This window comes from Strongylocentrotus purpuratus, unplaced genomic scaffold (genome assembly GCF_000002235.5).
Source record: "Strongylocentrotus purpuratus isolate Spur 01 unplaced genomic scaffold, Spur_5.0 spur5_scaffold_11, whole genome shotgun sequence".
NCBI lineage: Eukaryota > Metazoa > Echinodermata > Echinoidea > Camarodonta > Strongylocentrotidae > Strongylocentrotus > Strongylocentrotus purpuratus.
Window position 1 is genome coordinate 5,774,661 of NW_022145596.1, and position 16,372 is coordinate 5,791,032.

General features: G+C 36.8%; 1 protein-coding gene across 2 annotated transcripts in view; it reads right to left on the minus strand.

The window, feature by feature from the left end:
- Positions 1-1,509: 1,509 nt before the first annotated feature.
- LOC115922169 (pericentriolar material 1 protein-like) overlaps positions 1,510-16,372 on the minus strand; it is a 34,561-nt gene continuing 19,698 nt past the window's right edge. For both annotated transcript variants that reach the window (XM_030980463.1, XM_030980464.1), the window contains 22 exons: positions 16,091-16,218; positions 15,340-15,407; positions 13,847-14,000; positions 13,271-13,476; positions 12,664-12,860; positions 11,895-12,302; positions 10,918-11,341; positions 10,438-10,505; positions 9,614-9,920; positions 8,980-9,241; positions 8,582-8,665; positions 7,825-8,022; positions 7,086-7,247; positions 6,450-6,688; positions 5,731-5,981; positions 5,004-5,194; positions 4,321-4,370; positions 3,893-3,964; positions 3,397-3,505; positions 2,631-2,906; positions 2,069-2,243; positions 1,510-1,583 (listed from right to left, as the gene is read on the minus strand). In XM_030980463.1, coding sequence (XP_030836323.1) covers positions 1,573-1,583; positions 2,069-2,243; positions 2,631-2,906; positions 3,397-3,505; positions 3,893-3,964; positions 4,321-4,370; positions 5,004-5,194; positions 5,731-5,981; positions 6,450-6,688; positions 7,086-7,247; positions 7,825-8,022; positions 8,582-8,665; positions 8,980-9,241; positions 9,614-9,920; positions 10,438-10,505; positions 10,918-11,341; positions 11,895-12,302; positions 12,664-12,860; positions 13,271-13,476; positions 13,847-14,000; positions 15,340-15,407; positions 16,091-16,218 — 4,040 coding nt within the window. In that variant the 3' untranslated portion in view covers positions 1,510-1,572. The remainder of the gene's footprint in view (positions 1,584-2,068; positions 2,244-2,630; positions 2,907-3,396; positions 3,506-3,892; positions 3,965-4,320; positions 4,371-5,003; positions 5,195-5,730; positions 5,982-6,449; positions 6,689-7,085; positions 7,248-7,824; positions 8,023-8,581; positions 8,666-8,979; positions 9,242-9,613; positions 9,921-10,437; positions 10,506-10,917; positions 11,342-11,894; positions 12,303-12,663; positions 12,861-13,270; positions 13,477-13,846; positions 14,001-15,339; positions 15,408-16,090; positions 16,219-16,372) is intronic.

Genomic DNA, 16,372 nt, shown 5'->3' on the forward strand with positions numbered 1-16,372 from the left:
CAGAAAGAAACACAAAAACATTATTCCCCCTACCGTATCAAGGTGCAATGAATCAATGCATGCCCAATGCATGACGTATTTCAAGACATTTATTGCCATGGATTCTTTACATTCAATTTCTACAGGAACATATTCACTCTTCATACAAAATTAAATTTTGGATAGATTATAAACTATATACATATTACACAGCAAACTAAGGAAATAAAGAAAACTCAAAATTTGGAAATACTACCACAAAAACATTGCAGCATGCATACCTTCAAAAGGTGACAGAAACAAAAGACAATCATTCAAGCATAACCAAAATTTACATCTTTTTTCTTCATGTACATACCATTTTCTAATACATACAAATGACACAAATATCGTACAAGGCCAAATAAACATCAAACGGAAATATCTTTTATGAATACGTACAATATCTTTGGACCTTCTTTTTCTCATAAATTTTCATTAAATGGCACTCTTATCACTTGAAAATTGAAATAACTAGTTAAACTGCTTTGAACAAGGATTTTATATCAAATTTTCTAAACCCAACAAATATACAAAATATTTTATGCACATTATGTTACAAAGCAAGCTACAAATACCAGTAATGGACGGAGAATTCCAGCAGTATTATTCAATATTCTTATTTCCCCTAAACAGAACAGGCATGTTCATAAATTCCAACTTATGTAGGAATGCAGTTGTTATGTACAATTATGTGTATTCAGTCCTCGCAATGAAAGGATCCAGTATAAAAACAAAATCATGACATTCAAAATTCACCAAACTCTCTGTGCTGTGCTGCAATTCATTACAACCTCTGTACATGACTAGTCAAGATATATATATAAATCAATCTATCTCTGGTCTACCAAGTAGCTGCTCTCCATTCTCAACAAATCAACGGTCAGGGAGTTGACAACTAGACATTACTTCAGGAATGTTGAAGTTAACATAATCTTCAAAAGTATTACTGTTAGCACTTTCCTTTTGCCACAATCATTTTGAAACACAATAAACATCTTCCTTTTCACTGTTTTGTTAGTCATATCTATACATTAATCAACATTTTTCTTGTATTTCAAACTAAACAGAAAGGATAAATTAACAAGGAAGAGTGAAGAGAATTAAGACGGAATATGTATAACACTTAACATTTTTACTAGATTTTTACCTTCTAGAAAATCGATTCAGAATAGTATTTCATATAATATTAGAAAAACTGTGTATTAAGTATATACTATACAGGAGAAAGCAATACATACTGTCACTAAATAATCTCTTAATCTCTCTTTTGGCATGAACAATAAATTCTTGAAAGAACACTTTATTTAGCATCACACACAGAAAAGACCTTATCTACCACACTCCATTACCACTGCTCAACAAATAGCTAACATCGTCTGTGACACATTAAGACACACGTGTAAGACCTCCTTCATATTTCCAATTCATCTGCACACACTGGAATGGTTTCATCATCATCATCACGTCTCTACCTGGTAACAGCATGGCCTACAGCATGGCTTGCAGCACAGCCTTGTCAAGGCATTTCATTTCTTCAGTTTCATCTCAAGTTCACTCTGATCCTATAGATGAAAAGAAGAATACCGAGAAGAAAACAGATATGAGACACGTGTTCGTTGTTAAGATTTGCTATGCATGATTACAGAAGGACAGGTAGTACAGATGTATGATCATTCACGCAATTCAGTGTGAAGAAAGGGGATTTCGATTATACTGCAACCTTGTTTCCTCACTCCATTTATTTTGACATTGTGCTGTTTCATATTAAGTTACATAGTCAAGACCCTGTTATATAAAACAATATGCGGACAGGATCAACTTTTATTAATAATATTAATGTTTAAAAGTTGCATACATCTATTAGGCACACAAACTATGCAAATATATTCTACTGTGCTGCAAGAGATCCTCATGTGTTTAAACTACAACATTAAGTTAAATGAAAAGATGTACTTTTAATTTTTACTTATAAGTACTTCACAGGGTTCATGAAACAGGGCCCATGAAAGCAAGAGGAAGAGGGTCAAAAAAAATCTTCTTGTCTAACCTATCTCTCCAGGGGTGCCTCCAATGATACCGTTCTCCACCGGGGCTCCTTCAGGAGCGCTCAAGGCCATAGGGTCTCCAGCCAGCTGAGCTTCTCCTTCTACCATAGTCTCCAGGACTGCCTGCACTCCATCTGTATTGGTCTGCTCCTTCATCATCTGGTTGTCAAGAGAATTCTGTGAAGATATGGAGAGATAAAAATAATATGCTACACTGCAAATTTGGATAAAATCAGTTGTCATATAGTAAAAGATGGTGATGTGAAGTTCAGAAATCAGCTCAATGTTTGAAGATTTCACTGCAGCGAAAGGGAAATCGGCCATTTTGTCACTGTTTTCAAAAACTGAAATACATGCAAATGTCTGAGCACAGTACATACAGTGGATGGCAACACCAGCAACGATTTGTTTAAAACCCAAATTATAAGAGGAACTTTACAATAAATATTTCTCACAATAAAGAAATAAAGATCATTGGCATTTGCTGATTTTAAATTTGCTGAAGTCATTTAATAACATTTGGAAATCTGCATGACTATTGATTATCTAAACAAGAATACACACCTGTGTAATGACAGTGAGCTTTGGAGGCAGATCATCCACAGTGAGTTCCTCATTGTTGTTCTCACCCACCGTGGCCTGTGGGGTGGTAGCCTCTGGAGTCTCACTGGACTCTGGAGTCTCCTGGGTCTCCTGGGACTCTGGAGTCTCATTAGTCTCATTGGACTCAGGGACTGGAGCCGGAGCTGGATCCTTCTCCAGACTCTCCTGTCTAGAGATGTTCTCCTTCTGACTAGCATCTGATTCCACTGGGATCTCTGTGCTCATCGTTGTATCATCCTGGAATGGGAGAAGGATGAATGAATTAATGGCAAGGAACCCCAAAACATGATAAGACTTGATGAAAAGAAGTGCACACAATCAATAGAAAATTGGATGAGCTATCTGCCTTATGTGAAGGGAGACATGATGGCTCAGTGGTAGAGCATTGGTATCGTACCAATCAGTACCAAGTCCCTTGGAGAGGACTTAAAGACGTTGGTTCCCTGGTTGCTTACTTACAAGCATACACATGCTATCTTAGCAGTCAGGTAAAATAAAACAAAAACAGCTCAAATGATGACAATAAATCGTAACAGATGATGTTATAAGCAGTCAAACAAAGAAACATAATTGTCTAAATTCACATACTCTACCACATCTAATATAAAGATTGTATTTTTAGTTACCTGAAACCAGAATGTTTGACAGATAACCAGAGATATATGTGGACACAGGAGAATCAAGATGACTCAGTGATAATAAATCAAAGAAAATATGATAAACTCACCACACTATCAATTTCTCCATCAGCATTAGCAGCTCCAATGCTTGTGATTGTCTCTTCCACAGCTTCTCCTAGACTGTCAGGGTCATCTTCCTCTTCACCACTACCAATGCTGAGGAGTGAGAGAAAAATATAAAAAATGCCATGTTACTTGACAACTCAAGCATGATGCTTCAGTCTCTAAGAGAAACGACAGCACCAGTTTAAGGAAAGGCACAAATAAATGATCAACCCTACAACTGTGTAATTGAGCCAACATTGTCACATTTTCTCTTTAGTAGAATTTATGACTAAATGTTATAGAATTTCTGCATTAGAGGTACTAAGATGATTTGATATGCTAGACAAATACAACTCAACTAATCGTTGAAGGCTTCAAATTCCTGTTTTAGCTACAGCAAGTGTAATATGTGTCTCTGACCTCCAAAATATTGGAGATATTGGTCATGGACAATGAAAAGCCATTTTTAGAAAATAAATTAACCATTTAATGACTTACTATGTGACTCCTTTTGATTCACTCATGGACAGCTCAATCTGTAAATGATCCACACCCTGTGGCTCACTGTCTCTGTTTAAAATGAAAGGAAATAAAATAACAAACATTATTCGCTAGTTTTCTGTAAATCTGCATAGAGCATGACTACTAGTATGTACATGCCATGTTTACATAACTTTAATACATATTCATTTCAAGTCTTTTAAAAAGAATGTTTAATTCTACTTTGTTAATATCACTATGATACCCATTCTCCTTTGACAATGTTTCATTTACTGGTATTACATCTTTGCTTTCAAAATGTCCCTTTAAATGGGTGAACATTAAAGAATAGAACAGCTAATGTGTTTGTTATTGAAACACTCAAGTCATTTATTCCTTGTATTACAAGAATGGAATAATAACAAAGAATCACAAATAGTACTCACTCTTCTCTATCACTGATGTCCACTTGTGTAGAAAACATATCATCTCTCGTCTGAAAACACAAACAAATGAAGTAGATACAGGTAATAATAACATAATCTTGCATATTACTCATACCCAGTACTACAAGTTCTTTAAAATTAAACATGATGTCAGAGGCATACAACTGAAAGAAGTAAAATAAAACCAAGTATGGCACAGCTTCCTGGGTATGGTATGCAGTGACTCTTGTGATCAATGATCTTATCAATTAATTATGGTTGGGTTACTGTAGGGTTCTTGTAATTATATTTGGTTGAGAAATGGTTGAGCCCAGAACACTATGCTAACAGTTACAAGTGTGATCAGAGGATTGATAATATATCATGTTCACCTTGTAGAAAGTAAGAAGAGAACAGCTATGTCATACTTTACAAAAACAAAATCATGTAGAATAGAAGGAGATAATGTAGGGGAAAATACGTCAGAAACGAAAGCAATCAACAGGTAAATAAGAAGAAATTAATTTAAAAGACAGAGTAGGCAAACATGTAGAAGAGATAATAATGTGATTTCAAACAACAGTACAGGGATACAACATTCTGCAAAATGTATTGATTATTTAATCTCATTTTAACAGGGTGGCTTCATCAGCAATATTACCAATATTTTACAAGAGTGCCCTGTAAATCAAATGTGCACTTACATTTCCTAGTTCTTCCTCTTCAAACCTAGAAGCTACTGCCATAGCACTCTCTAGTTCATCTTCCATCATAGCTCCTCCACCACCAGACCCATCACCACCCTGCTGCTGCTGCTGCCTGCCAGCTGGATGACTCTGCTGCTGCACAGTATCTTCTTCATCGGATGAAGACTCGTCATCAGAACTGCTTTCTCCTGAGATGAATTATGTAAATAGAGTGGCATTGATTTAGAATTGCATCAACTGAATAATAGCATGCCTAATATCCAGCTGATGAGCATATACATTCATTATGGAAGTTTTTAACCAAAACATTACTTCAGTTTCACAATCATCACCCCCTGTGTATTTGTAATCTGAACTTGAAACTCTCCAGAAGATATTTTTCAATATTATGGAATATTCTTTGCTTCCGGAGCTCACACTTTAGACAAAGCATCAAATTCAACTCTTTGAAGTAAATGTCAAATCAGTCAAAATGTAATCCCTGAACAAAATATAGAGGAGTCCAGAAATCAAATCAATGCCATTGTCAGCACATTGTGTAAATGAAATATCAAAATAAGACACAGAAGTTTCTTGCTTGGAATAGAAGTTTGGGATGTATAACAAAATCTTGTCTTGAAAAACAAATGTATTGCCTGATCAATCCTCTAAAAGGCTTAAACAGTAAAGCACAAGATTTTATCATCAACAATAAAGATAAAAGTTAACATGGACTATTCATTACCTTCTCCAGTAGCTTGATCTTGAGCTGTACCAGTCTCAGTCCCTGTTTCTGTTTGCTCCTCCTCATCCTCATCATCATCATCTTCATCCTCCTCCTCATCATCGTCGTCATCATCTTCATCTCGTTTGGCTGCTTCTTGTTTGAGTTTGTTACCAGCTGTATCAAGGTCCTGCATAAGCCTGAAGAAAGCTAGCTCATTGAAGAGGATCTCAGAGATATCTACCAGCAAGTCCTCTCCACACTCACGCATCCTGAGAGAAAAGATGGTAAAATCAAATTACATAAGATTTATATTTATGACAAACACCATCATCATCACCATCACCAGAGTCACGACCATAGAACATTAATTTTTTGTTTACAAGCTCAGAACAGTGACTTAGGGATTATGCTTTTTACAAACAAATTTTGTAGAAGTGACAACAGTGAAGAGAAAATATGATGCTTTTTACATAATACAAACATTTTCCTTAAAATGCTATTCAATGGGATATATAATTGATATCTAACCTTTCAAAAAAAAGTTTATTCACCCACAATACTCAACATGTAACAAAGTACTAACCAAATTGAAATATCTACTCTGTATTGTATCTAAATCTAAATCAATGTGTATTGGTAATTATTGACAGATATTAATTTGCTAAATCTTTGACGGCTAGAGCACTCAACATAGTACCCTGCTAAAATAATCATTGAAAATAAAGTAACTGACTTACTTTCTACCAGAGAACTTAGCCAGAGAGTCTTCCAGGATGGAGCCCAACTGCCTGTTGAAGAAGCGGACAAACTCCCTGCTTTCATCCTTTTGCCTTGCCAGACCTAGCACCAGACGTCTGATGTAGGCCAGTAGCTGTGGAGAGCACACATCGTCCATGTGTTCCTTGAGATAGGGAATAACCTCCTGCATGATGCCTTTGATCTGCAGGTCCAGCTGACGGGTGTCAATGCGAGGGTACTGTTGGGGGCAGAAGAGATAAGAATAAAATTCCTTTGAACTCACAGACTCATTTTAACGGGTGAATGGTTCTACAGCAAATATCAATTGTAAGTACAATTAATACATTTTACAGTTGATCACTTTGATAACATGAAAGCATCACTCAAGAGTAAATGAAGTATATATTTTGTGTTCTGCTCCCTCTCTCCCCCCCCCCCCCCCCAAAAAAAAAAAAAAAAAAAATGAAACTATTCTGGTATGTTTTGATTTTACCACCTCTAAACATTTCATATTATTATCATATAAAAGTTGAAGAGACAAACATTTTATGATGAACGCATTGGAAAATATTCCATTGTGCTCTAATACAGTTAATTCAAAAGGTGTATGTAATTAAGAATGCTGTTAAACTCACCGGCAGGTCAGAGAAGGAGCTTTCACTACCCATGTCTTGAGCTGAGCTATTACTAGTCATATCCGAGGCAGACATAGCACCTCCTTCCTTGGTATTATCTATTGAGCTGATTCCTGAAGCTGCCTCAACCTCTGCCTTCATCCTCTCGTATTCTCTCATCCGCTGAAACATAATCAGAGTGGATAGTGTATAAAACGACATAATTAAAATTGTTTATAATAGCTAGACCTCATCAGGTGCATTTTATGACTGAATGAGCATGACTGAGCTATCTTTGTAGTACCACTAATAATAATTTTGTTTACAGAGGTAAGCCTCATCAGCTTTGATGCTGTTCTTCCTGAATGCCCTACAATTATTATTACCCAAACAATTGCCAGGTACCAATTTACACCTGGGTGGAGAGTGGCAAAAGTGGATTAATGTCTTCACACAGGACCTCATTGCTGGGCTGGAATTGGAACCCTTAACCCTTGGAATGAAAGTCAAGTGAATGAACGATCGTACAACGACAACTCCACATACCACAAAGGCTGTGGGCTTGAAATCCTAGAGTGAAGAAAGGTAGAAGCTTGAAACATACATGTACATGACCATCCCAACAATGCAAGTTTTCTTATCTTCAAGTTCAAGTGTGGAACAAAAGTAGGTTTTAAACTCATATACATGTTCCTTACATCTACATATGGTCAACACCTTATACCCTTTGTCAAAAATGATTTCCCCTCAAAATTCTTACCTTGAGTGCCTTATCAAGATGAATGACAGTGTTCCCCAGGTCTTCATTGGCAAAGCCAAACTCTGCTCGTCCTAATGATGGAGGTGTGGAGAGTGTACTAGCAGAGTCTACATTCTCAATGTAATCATACTGATCATCTTCCAGTAAGGCATAGGACGACTCGTGGGGCTTCTGCAGATTAGCACCAAACAGACGCGCCTAGTGTATGAACGACAAGATTTCATGCTTATGATCAAGTAAGTAGTTGTAGTTATAATAGCTACCATTTTAGTCTGTATGTAAAGCAGTGTTTTCAGTGACAAATGCAGAAGAAAAACTTTTGTTTTGGTTATGGTTATGATTCTTTTACTAGGTTTACTGTTTATGGTGGCTGTCCAGACAAACCCACTGGGGTTTTTATACAGCAACCAAATTCCTTCTTTTTTTTTTACTGTCAATATTCTAATGTCAATATTTTACTATTTAATAATAATTATGTATAAGTAGTATTTCTTTTATATTCACTGTATGTTGATGTTACTGTTTTTATTATGGTATTGAATAAATACTGAATTGAATTGAACTTATTCTATCTTTTAACATAATCTCCTCTTTGAACCCCATCATTTCTACAATTTTGTTTTGGCTTCTCAGGTAATGACACAACTTACATGTAATTTCAGTGCAAAAAATACAAAATAGCATTTCATAGTTGCACAGAAACAGCTTATTAGAAACCAGACAAAAATGAAGTAAGTTTTGAAAAACATTGCCTTACCTTGATTTCTTCTTCATCTGATGTAATAAAGCTCTCACTTGGAGTTTGCTCCGATCCTGCAAAGTTCATCCATGCTGGCATTGGCTGTAAACAAAATAGGAAAGATTTATAAACTCAATGGCTGAAATATTCAATGTAATTTTTGAATACTTTGTTCATATTACCACAGTAAACATTTGTATGTTACTATTTTCACCACACATTCAAAGAAATCACGTTGATGACTTAGTTAGTGACTTAATGGGCAATAACTTTTCTGGTATTCTTTATTTTTCAAGATCTACACTATCATGTGGAAATACTAGTGCATGGATATAAAACCTGTACATATTATTCAAATATGTCATTGATATAAATTGTATGTAGGTACACCTGTACTGAAAATGTTGAAGACTTACCCTCTCTGATGGTAGCGTGGGGGCCTCGGATGCTGAAGCGTTTGTGTTGTTGTCATCAGTGAGGTACTTGGAGACAAGGTCTTGCAGGGCGTAAAGCGCCCTCTGTCTGAGGTAGTCTGTATTGAGCATCTGAAGCTCACGGAACAGCTCAATGAGGAAGTGCGGTCTCGTCTCGTTCTGTGAGATGAGTGATGCCACTTCTGAGTAGATGGACTCACGTAGAGCTTCAAAGAGAGAGAACTCACTCCCAGCATCAGACTCACTAAGGGGGTAATAGAGGAAATAAGGAAGTGATATTTGCCGTCATTTTTCACAAGTGAAAATCAAAATCTTAAAATAAACCATGTAAGCATTTCAATCACAATGGTGCAAAGCCTAAATTAAAGAACTTTTATTAAAAAGTGTTCGTCTAACCATTGCTTTTAGAAATAGAATCACGTTATAATTTCTTTGACACAGCTTGGGTAGAATATGGAGTAGTCTGACAGTAACCTCCATTGCCCCCTTCCTGTTTTTAAACATTTGTATAAATGTGACATAAAAATAAACTAATTGAACAATTGAAACACTGTATGCATAGCATTTCATATGATATAACCCATCTTCAAACACTATATACAAAATGTTGACTTACAGTTCACTTGTCTGTGACATAATTGATCGATCAGTGTCTTGCTGTATCTGTTGCTGCCGCTTCTGTTGCCCTTTGCCCTTTGACTTTGCTCCATTGTTACCCCTATCACTGTCACCAGGTAGACTAGACATGGACACTGTGCTTGTAATGCTCGCTGTGTCCAGGAAGGCAGTCCCACTGATGGAGGAACTCAGACCGGTACCCATCTTGGGTCCTAGAAGCTTGGCCAGACGGGCGCTGGGCTGGGTGGACTGGCTTGATAGCTGTGCTCTGGCTTGGGATGCACTGCTTGGCATTGGGTGCTTGCCTGTAGAGAAACACAGGGAAACTAAGATTAGCATACATGCCAACATTTGAAAATCAGAAATCTGTACAAATTATGCTACTTTAAAAAAAAAGAGGAACAATCCTAACTCTCCTATTCAATACTACAGACAAATTTGTACAGGAAGAGGAACACCTGCATTAAAATGATAATTATCTTCTCCCAAAAAGAGGAATGTTCCTCTTTAATCTGAACAGTTGGCATGTATGGATTAGGTTTTAATGTCCTAACAAGTATTTCTTCTGACAGTTGAAATATTGTTTAACCTTTCAAGAAAATAAAGTGAGACTGACTCAATTGAAAGCTCACATCAAAACTAATCTTACTCTTTGAATGAAATGTGATAAGGATTCTCATTATGTAATCAAGTACAGACATCATTATTACAGATAACTGAAAGTTCACAATTCAAAATATGGATCTATGTCATGAGCCATAATGTTCAATGTGCCTGTCAAAGGACTGAGTTCTCCACAAGAATTGGAGAAATAGTTCTTACCTCTTCTGTTGGATGATGTATTTGATCTCTGACTACCCAACTCATCTCGAAGTCTCCTCTGCTGGTCTCTATAATAATGATTGAAAAAAAGAGGGAAACATCACACATTGTTCAATCACCAAGGTGTATCAATACCATTGTATACAGAAGTCGAGCAAGAACAAACCTTGCACACAAAATAGACATTGTATGGATTCATATATCATCACAAAAACATGATGGAGTAGTTCCATTTTACACTTTTCATGACTGGTTTTCATACACCATTGCTCCATCAAGCAATGGAACTGCCAGACACTAATTTAGTGTTGTAATATTGTCCTAGAGTCCCGGTAAAAACCATAAAGATGGCATTTGGTAACAATCACCTAGCATTTAAGTCTCACAATCTGCACCCCCCCCCCATGATTAAGACCTATCTTGACTGCACCATTGCAGACTATCCTATCCTGTTAAGCAAAGTAAGATTAGATGACTTACGTTCTTTTAAGAAGGCTGGTAATATCTAGTGGAGGTACAGCAATCTCTTCCCTCGACTCTGTGGGTTCCCTTGCCAAAAGATCATTGATGTCTCCAATCCCACTGTCTAGAGTGTACCCTCCCATCATCTTCATCTGCTTGCTGCTTATAGCACCATTCAGGTAGGCAGTTTCAAACTCATCATCATCGTTGCTGACTTGAGCTGTGTTGGGTGGGACGTGGTAGGAGGCTGCATTACCACCGTACCTCTGCTGAGGGTGAGGGGGCTGGCGGGCATAGGGGTTGTAGGTGTCCCTTTGACCAGCAGAGCCACCTTCATTCAGGTTGTTGGAGGCGTAGGGGTTTGCATAGGGTGAGGGGTAGTTGCCTGGACTCGGTTGAGCAAAGCCAGGTGGGAATGTAGGATTCACGTTGAATGGCATGCCTATTGATGTGTGAAAGAAACAGAAGAATATAAGAAATCTCATACTAGTAACTGTTTTGAAATGATCAAGCTCCCTTTCCCCCACCATTCACATACATGCCAACATTTGAAAATCAGAAATCTGTACAAATTATGCTATTTTCAAAAAAAAGAGGAACAATCCTAACTCTCCTATTCAATACTACAGACAAATTTGTACAGGAAGAGGAACACCTGCATTCAAATGATAATTATCTTCTCCCAAAAAGAGGAATGTTCCTCTTTAATCTGAACAGTTGGCATGTATGCATTCAACATTAGGATGTAAATCCATACATTCATAGGAGAAACTGAAAACGGAGATTAGATCTGGGCAGGTTGATGAAAAGGAAAGAGCATAGGCATCATAGTTATCTTTACCTCATCATCTGTTTTAAATCTACATCTTTAGTATATTTGGAAAGGGTCACTACTTAACACATGAATCTGTACTTAATCTTAAATAAGAGAAACAGAAAGGTCATATCATGGTAAAACTATAAATTTTGATAATGAAAGATAAGACTGGACTTACCACGATTATATGGAGGAGGACCGTACATTGCTTCAGGTCCCATACCAGGGGATCTCCCAAAGGATGGGGCCTGACCTGGGTATCCCATGCCCATGGGTCTGGCTTGATTCCTGTACATAGGTGGGGCATTGTTATTGCTATTGGTATTGGTAGATGCCATGCCGCCTTGGCCTCCTCTTCCTACATCAAAGGAAGCTTCTGAGTGTCTCTCCTCCAGCTGGCTACGCAGTCCCTGGATCTGATTCTGCTGCTGATAGAGCTGGGTGTAGGCACTGTTCAAGTTTAGCATTAGTTGCTGGTGCTGCATGCGAAGATCGTAGTTCTGGACAAGGTCATCTAGGTGACCTTCTCCAGGAGGAACAAAGGGGTTGGGAGGTGTGGGGGTGGGCTGTAAACCACCATGACCAGCTGTCAATCAAGAACAAAAAATTGGTGAATTTTTGTGCGTGATTAATCAACATCTCAATAGACAGTTCCTCATTCTTACTCTGTAAATATCAATTTCTGCATTCCACTATGTTTTCTTATCATTCCAAAAGAAGCCAAACTTCAAACCTCCATAACTTGACCAAATTTCCTTTTTGACACCGAACCTTTAAAAATGTGATAAAATGTTATTGTGGGAATGTATCATTACAATACTATTTTCAGTTGACTAGATGTTTAAAAATATATACCCTAATTTCGCTAAATAATGAGTTCCCTTCCTGATAATAGGGATTATACGATTTGAGCTGGTTTACTTGATTCTAGGGATAAGAGAACATACCATTAAGAGATCCTGACAGTAGGTTGCTCATTGATTGTTGATCTGAGATAAGTGACTGACACATTCCCATGCTGTTAGATAGCTGTCTCTGCAGCTGCCCGATGTGACCTTGTAGAGCCTGGACAGTAGGGTCATCCATAGAGGGATCTTCATAGCCATCAGACACAAGCTCCTCGGCTGAACGGATGTTCTCCTGCCTACATGTACAGGATGGAACAGAACAAAATGATGGAACAATGAAGTTTAAACTTGAGAGTAATCAATTAATTCCATACTCAAACAATGACTTTCATTAAGGGGAGGATGGAAGTGGGTTTGTAGGAACATCTTTTGAGTTGAAGCCTAACATGATTGTATCATAATTCCTGAATATCAATCTCAATAGACTTTATGAATTCTTAGAGACATTACAATCCATATCTCTAAATTCTTGCAACGATCACACCTTTTTATGTTAGGTGGTAAGGTGGATTTTCTTGGGTTTTCCTTGCTTCAAAGACTGATTTAGTGTCTGATATTAATTAAAATTTAAGTTACATAAACTTCATTCCAACAAAGATCCTGGTTACCCTAAATAAAAATCCTCTGCAACTTAAGTGTCTCTTACCTGAGATGACTCTGCCTATCTAAAGCTGAGTTGATGTGCTTAGGATATCTAATACCATGCCTAGCTGCATCCATAGATGATGTCTCACCATCATCTTCCATGGTCACTCTCTTCACTCCTGGGTAAGGTAGGGCTTTTCTTCTCCTGCTGGGGGGCTTATCGCCCGACTCAATGGTGTACGTATCTGAGGTATCAATACTCTGCTCCTGTATCATATCAAACATAAACAATCAAACTTTTTTCACTCACTTTCAAATGGTAATCTCTGTGAAAGCAAATACAATGTAACAAGTTTGTATCCAATCCTACAAAATAGGCAACAAAAATATAATTAATTTTGTTAAATCTATGCTTGCATATCATTATTTACAAACTCTTATGCAAGAAAAAAATCTGTATCCTTACCACGACCATAGATGGATCATAAATTATAGAATATCAAATCATGAAACTCATGAGTGAATGAACATTAATATCAAGCTACAAAATAACTTGATGAATCACATCTTGTTTCATGAAGAGCAAAATGAAATGTACAATTACAAATAAAGAGAAATCCAAATACAAAAGACCCACCTCCTCCTCTTCCTCCACCTGTAAGATGCCATCGCTAGGATATCCATCTTCTAATCCTTCATCCTCGCTCACCTGCGTTGATCCACCCCATGTGGCAGCTGCTGTGATGTCAGCGCTACGCATACTCAATCTGCCGGCATCAAGCAATAATTCCCTGTTCAGTTTACAAATGAATAAGAGAGAAAGAGGGGGGGGGGGGAGAGAGAGAAAGGGGAGGGAGAAGGGAAGAGGAGGATAGATAGACCACAGAAACAAAAGCAAAAGGAGAGAAAATGCAAAGTTTTATTTTCAATGTATCCCATGCAGCGCCCCACAGACATACCAGTGCAAAGATTTCCAAGTACACACCAAAGAAAGAGCAAAATGACAGAAATAAGATATTTACTACAGGAAAAGAGTAAACTAACAAACTAGCACCAAAATAAATAGGACATTTTCTAAAAACTAATTTTTTTTTTCCTATTTTGCTATCACTATTGAGGCATTTCATGCATGGCTCATAAGTAAAAGGTAAAACCATTTCAGTCACAAAGAAAGCACAAAAAGATAGTTCCTCAGAAACAACAAAAAGCAGCTCACTCAACAAGCTAATGTTTACTCTGCACGATATATCTCTACCATAAAAATAATGATCTTCCTTCTCGATCAACAATCATTTTACTACAACATTTTCAAAATAAATAAACGTATTGATCAATATGAATGAATTTTTTTGCTGACTTACTTATTACCATAGCAATAATTATCTAAGCTCCTATGTAGATACAGTAAATCAAATTTGTGAAACATCATGGCAGGCAGAAAGGGAAAAAAAATGCCAAAATTGAAAATACAACTACTCAATACAGTTCTTCTCTATTTACAGCAGCATCACAATATGATAAACTACATCAACATGCACAGATGCATTCATGAATATATTGCAAGTTTTTACCTGATCATAATAGCCATATCTGATCTTAGTCTGGAAGAATCAATATAATAATTGTAGATTTTAATCATTATTTTAAAACGTATACCTCTACACAGCTTCTAGATATGCTATAGGGTTTGTTAGTAGCATTTGGATTTCCCAAAATGACATATTAGGAAAAGCGACAATCACCAAGTTCTTTCCCCTTTTACTAGACATTTTTGAAAAAGGGGTATATTGCACAGAGACATACAAGAAACATTAGAGAGGAGCTTGTTTAATAGAGGTAAGTTGAAAATACAGTGCAATATATATATATATATATATATATATATATATGAGAAGTAGAAAAGAAAGTGAACTTTTTCATATCAATTCAGTAATAGCAAATATAGGAAGTCTATTCAATTCATATTGCTATATTGGATATTTTCAAGATAGCAATTAACATTTTTCAGGACAAAATGAAATCATCGCTTACAAATTGTATTAACATTCAAACCAGTTAACTTGTTATGTTAATGTTAATTGTAAGGATGCTTAACTCATTACTAAGGTTGCAGATCTGGTTTTTGCTTACCTGAATAAATCATTGTCATACCCGGCTAAGTCTGTCTGAAGAGGATACTCAGATCCATCACGTAACCTCTGTTATCAAATCATAAGAAAAAGCAAATTGTCAACAAAGACATGTTTAAATCTTTGTATTGTTTTTATTGAAAATGGAAATAAATAAAATGAATTTGAATTTAAATCATTTTGTACTCATTGATAATAAATTCATTGCTTTAATTTTGTATTTAACATGCCAAAGGTATATTGCTAAGACAAAGCTAAATACAAATACAGAAATTTCGACTTGCCTTTGATATTCATTAAAGAACATCTATTCAATGAAATTGATTTCTCTAGTTAGACTGAATTATTATAATCATCCGTGTACACATACTGATCTAAAATTACCAGGCTGCATGTCTTCTGATCCCTTTTGCGTGTCTCAGACTAGGGGAGTGTTTCACAAAGACCAAGACCGACTTTAAGTTGGACTTAACTAAGGCAGGCCGTTCATGCCACTGTTTGCTCTCACCATTATGATCTTTAAATATTATTTTTTCCTTCAATTATGAATCATCAAAGAATGTAAATTCTGTAGATTTGTGACCATGATTTGTAAGTCCCTTGAGAGACCAATGCCAGTAAATGGTGAGAGCAAACAGTGGCATGAACGGCCTGCCATAGTTTAGTCTAACTTAAAGTCGATCTTAGTCTTTGTGGAATACTCCCCTGGAGTCTACAATGTATAGCTGCTCTGCATGCTTTCATGTACTTACCTCTCTGTTCATTTTGACAATGTGTAGTAGGTCAGAGAGCTCACTCTTCTTCTCTCTCAGTTCATCTTGAAGAGCTCGATTTCTCCTCATCTCAGAGTAGACTTCCTCACGACTGGGCGTAGCCACAGCTAGAATGGACAAAACAAAAATGAAGGGTAAGACAAAAGGAAGTTATAAATCACCTTGAACTGGTAATTTATGTTGGACTAGCAAAAGCTGTTACAGCGAGGAAGAATGGCTGTGAGACTAAATAAGGCACAAAGTGGCATATTTGCTTTGGTG